The sequence below is a fragment of the Mycetomoellerius zeteki genome, unplaced genomic scaffold (genome assembly GCF_001594055.1).
Source record: "Mycetomoellerius zeteki isolate Tzet28-1 unplaced genomic scaffold, Tzet1.0 scaffold111, whole genome shotgun sequence".
In the NCBI taxonomy this organism is placed as follows: Eukaryota; Metazoa; Arthropoda; class Insecta; order Hymenoptera; family Formicidae; genus Mycetomoellerius; species Mycetomoellerius zeteki.
In genome coordinates, this window is record NW_017256029.1 from 83499 (window position 1) to 88733 (window position 5235).

Here is a 5235-nt window from a genome sequence, read left to right on the forward strand (position 1 = left end):
GACCTTTTCGCACTCGTTCAGAGTATAGTCGGCACGCTTCCAACTACCAAGTCACACGGACACGGGCTCGTGCTTGTGTTGCCATCGGTTGCGCCAGGCCGCCGATCGGTGGCGCTGATCGCGTGCTGCAAGCGGCCCGGAATTCGCATCACTGTTCTAGTGCAGTCTAGTGCATATCAGAAAACAGACCATTTGTTGTATTTGCACTAATAACTTATATCAAAGATTCATTATGTACTTCTAATTTCAAAATTGTTGTCAAACAAATTAATCACTATTTATAAATTAAAGATAGATTATGGCACGTTTATTTTTGTTTGACGTCGGAGTGCAATTGCGTTGCGTGCTTACATGCTCCTTGTGTCCCATGGAGCCGCAAAATGCGGACGTGTAAATGTAATATTTTTTATTTAAGAAATTATTCTGTTCATTTTTATTTTATTTGATAAGAAAACTACAGAATATATTTTGATTAATTACTGAATATATTTTGACAAAAGTTTTAATTAAATCGTTAAATTTAGTCAAATAGATAAAATTAGGGAAAGCATTATGCGGGGTCTACAATAGAAGTCGTAGCAGTCGTAGGGTCCTAAGTCGTAGAAAATTGACCAATCACAGTTGATTATTTTTCTCATATTCGACTATGATTGGTCAATTTTTTACAACTTAAGATCCTACGACCGCAACGACTTCTATTGTAGACCCCGCATAACATTACGGACGCAATACCTAGTAACTTTTGCAGAAATCCGGTGCGGATTACGGATTACAGGCTGTATGTGACGGCACTCTAAAGGTGCCGTCACATGTACACGGAATCGGAACGACGGAACGGATTTCTTACTAGAAAATTTGAGATCACTACAATTCCGTTCCGTAAGAAGTTTCTCTACCCGTCCCATGTAGCCGGAACGGAATGAAAATGGACGGAATGTCGCCTCGATCGCAAGTTAATTTGCCTAATTTAATCGATATTTCGTTATTTTAATGCGACTAAAGCAGTAATATGCATAATTTGTGCAATTATCTTATTTATAACATTACTTTGAATACTTAAAAATACTGAATTATAAGAGTGAGATATATTATGTTACCAAAATTCCATTGCGTTCCGGCTACATGGGACGGGTAGAGAAACTTCTTACGGAACGGAATGGTATGTTCACCTCAGATGGTTGAATGTGAAATTAAAACAAATATTCAGAAACCTTTTTTTTGGAGATTACAACGATGGACGAAGAAGTAGTGTTAACTGTAATGTTAAAATTATTGCGAAATGCAAGAAATATGCCAAGTTGGCGTGCTATTCTGATATTTAAGAGAGTACGAAAATTATATTTCGCTTATAATATTTTATTACAAAATAAAAAATATACAAGAAAACGAAAATTTTGGGTACGGCCAATGTTTACACAAAGAATGAGACATCTTCAAGGCGCAAGTGACAATTTAGTCGTTGAAATGCAAACGACCGATCGTGAGAAGTTCTTCAATTACTTTAGAATGACTCCGGAATTATTTGAAGAACTGCTGTCATTAGTTGGACCACTTATTGAGAAGCAAGAATTATGCCGAGTTCCAATTTCATCTCGTACAAGATTGCAACTGGTTTTACGCTGGTTGGCATCTGGTGATAGTATGGCATCTCTTTCATATGCATTTCGTATTGGAGCAAATACAGCTTCTAAAATCATAATCGATGTAACATTCCGTTGATTCCGTTGTACCGTTCCGGCCATAGTTCCGATGGTTCCGATACAGCAGAGAAACTTCTTACCGAACAAAATGCTAGTGAACTTATTTCTAGTAAGAAATCCGTTCCGTCGTTCCGATTCCGTGTACATGTGACGGCACCCTATGTACGTGCGATGGCCTTTAGTGCGCACCAGGGCGCGCTTATTAGGTCTGATGCCGAGTGCCAAAAGTGCAAGCAACGCGAACAGACCTTTTATAGGTGCTCATGCACAATTTTCATTATGACGGTCGTTTGCGTCAGATCATAGATGTCGACACACAGAGTGAGGGTGCCGTCACATGTACACGGAATCGGAACGACGGAACGGATTTCTTACTAGAAAATTTGAGATCACTACAATTCCGTTCCGTAAGAAGTTTCTCTACCCGTCCCATGTAGCCGGAACGGAATGAAAATGGACGGAATGTCGCCTCGGTCGCAAGTTAATTTGCCTAATTTAATCGATATTTCGTTATTTTAATGCGACTAAAGCAGTAATATGCATAATTTGTGCAATTATCTTATTTATAACATTACTTTGAATACTTAAAAATACTGAATTATAAGAGTGAGATATATTATGTTACCAAAATTCCATTGCGTTCCGGCTACATGGGACGGGTAGAGAAACTTCTTACGGAACGGAATGGTATGTTCACCTCAGATGGTTGAATGTGAAATTAAAACAAATATTCAGAAACCTTTTTTTTGGAGATTACAACGATGGACGAAGAAGTAGTGTTAACTGTAATGTTAAAATTATTGCGAAATGCAAGAAATATGCCAAGTTGGCGTGCTATTCTGATATTTAAGAGAGTACGAAAATTATATTTCGCTTATAATATTTTATTACAAAATAAAAAATATACAAGAAAACGAAAATTTTGGGTACGGCCAATGTTTACACAAAGAATGAGACATCTTCAAGGCGCAAGTGACAATTTAGTCGTTGAAATGCAAACGACCGATCGTGAGAAGTTCTTCAATTACTTTAGAATGACTCCGGAATTATTTGAAGAACTGCTGTCATTAGTTGGACCACTTATTGAGAAGCAAGAATTATGCCGAGTTCCAATTTCATCTCGTACAAGATTGCAACTGGTTTTACGCTGGTTGGCATCTGGTGATAGTATGGCATCTCTTTCATATGCATTTCGTATTGGAGCAAATACAGCTTCTAAAATCATAATCGATGTAACATTCCGTTGATTCCGTTGTACCGTTCCGGCCATAGTTCCGATGGTTCCGATACAGCAGAGAAACTTCTTACCGAACAAAATAGTGAACTTATTTCTAGTAAGAAATCCGTTCCGTCATTCCGATTCCGTGTACATGTGACGGCACCCTAAGGGTCCTGGCACACAAAAAACTTAAGGTAGTAAGACGTAAGCAGTAAGGAAATCAACATATTGGATTCGCTACTGCTTATGTTATGGCCTTACGGGCTCTACTATGATGGGTCAATTTGCTTACTGCTTACGTTTTATTGCTTAAATTTTTTTGTGTGCTATGGCCCTTAGGCTTCTCTCTGGTAAGAGTAAAGGCCATCACACGTACAAAAATTTTAGTCGAAATCATAAGGTCACAAGCAAATCGACCAATCAAAATTAAGATCTCGCGTTTTTAAGAAATGCTCGACTGTGATTGGCCGATTTGCTTACGGTCTTATGATTACAACTAAAATTTTTGTACGTGTGATGGCCTTTATGCGGAATCTACAATAGAAGTCGTGGAGGTCGTAGGATCTTAAATCGTAGAAAATTGACCAATCAGAGTCGATTATTCTTCTCATATTCGACTGTGATTAGTTAATTAAGTAACACTTTTTTCGTTTTTTTAAACTCGATATAAGTTTGTAATGCGGGGTCTACAATAGAAGTCGTAGCGGTCGTAGGGTTTTAAGTCGTAGAAAATTGACCAATCACAGTTGATTATTCTTCTCATATTCGACTGTGATTGGTTAATTTTCTACGACTTAAGATCCTACGACCGCTACGACTTCGTCATTTTTTGGCATCTGTTTCGTAATTTCTCAAAATCTGGCAAAATCGTACAAATTAAATGATTCTAATTCCTTAGATCTGCTTGGATAGTAATCATCGATGAACGACGGATAATAAATATTCGTAGAATTTTCATCGAGAGCTTTAATTTCATTGAATGTTTTAACTTTCCTGTTTCTCATCTCATTAACGTCAATCCATTTGACAATGGTATCACTGTCCGTACCATAGAAGAGATTCCCTAGTAGTGTGTCCGCAGCTTCTAAAGCATCGCATTCTCTGTTATTCAATGAACGCATCGCAAAATTCCTCGATGCCAAGGACTTATTGAAATCTATCATTGCAAAGTCTCTATTGCATTTCTCCGACTTTGTCGTGTATTTTGTTAATTTATGAGTTTAAAAACTCTGATTTTTCTCCAATAAATTGTATGTCCATATTCCCCTTCCAGGCTAATTTGATAACCGGATTATAATCATTGATAAATGGTTTCTAATACGGCTGTCCGCGGCCCATTACCATTGGGGACCGCAAAGAGGCAGCAGAGGTGGACGGGGAAGAAATAACAATAATAATAATAAATAATAATTATAGGTAATTTTTAAACATTATAATTTAACGCCCATTATTGATATCAAATCTTTGATTTACCTAATACATATCATTAAAATTAAGTAGATTTTTTTATTTTTGTGACTACTCATAACAAATTATTTCTTCAGTAAATAATCACGTAATATAGTTAAGAGTTACCTCTCAAAGTGACTTTTCCAAGCTTAACACAAAATTAGTATAGTTAGTTGCAATGAAATAGTCATCAAGTCGTTTTTATAAATGATAAAATTTACGGCGTTACTTTACTTCCCATCCCTGCATTTTTTATACAAATATATTTGCGTAAAATGTTCCTTTTCAATTAATTATTCAGTCACACGATTCATAAAATAAGAACCATGGAAAGATTCTTAACTATAAAAATTCAACTTTGGGTAGCCTTTTCATCAGTATTTTAAACATTTCGGTAACTTTTACTTAATTTTATTCCTTTGTTCAATCTGGAATTATTCTTTAACATAGACCTGCGGCAAACGTATTTGTTTTCCCACTACATTTCCTGCAACCTTCGGAAGGTTTAGCAGTCACCCATCTCACGTTAAAAAGTTATTAAAAATGAAGAAATAAAATAGAGAATTCAACTCCGATGACGCTGACCGTAACATATATTGTCAAGGTTATGACCCTTAGTGACCATCGAAAGGTTTTGCTTATTAAGAAGTTATTAAAATTAAAATTCACCTCCGATGACCTTGACCTTCCCATACATTATCATCACACTGAATAACCTTCGGAAGGTTTAGCAGTCACCCGTCGAGCGTTCCGAAGTTATTAAAAATGAAACAGAGAATTCAACTACAACAATGTTGACCTTGACATATATTGTCAAGGTCACCACCCTGGGTGACCATCGGACACTTTCAGCAGCAGGACTGGGTA

General features: G+C 36.8%; 1 protein-coding gene across 1 annotated transcript; it reads left to right on the forward strand.

Annotated features, from left to right (window-relative positions):
- The first annotated feature begins 1151 nt into the window (after nucleotides 1–1151).
- On the forward strand, nucleotides 1152–1719 carry LOC108726260 (uncharacterized). Its single transcript, XM_018453724.1, has one exon. The coding sequence runs from the start codon at nucleotides 1234–1236 to the stop codon at nucleotides 1717–1719; it is 486 nt and encodes a 161-aa protein (XP_018309226.1). The 5' UTR covers nucleotides 1152–1233.
- The last annotated feature ends 3516 nt before the right edge of the window (nucleotides 1720–5235 follow it).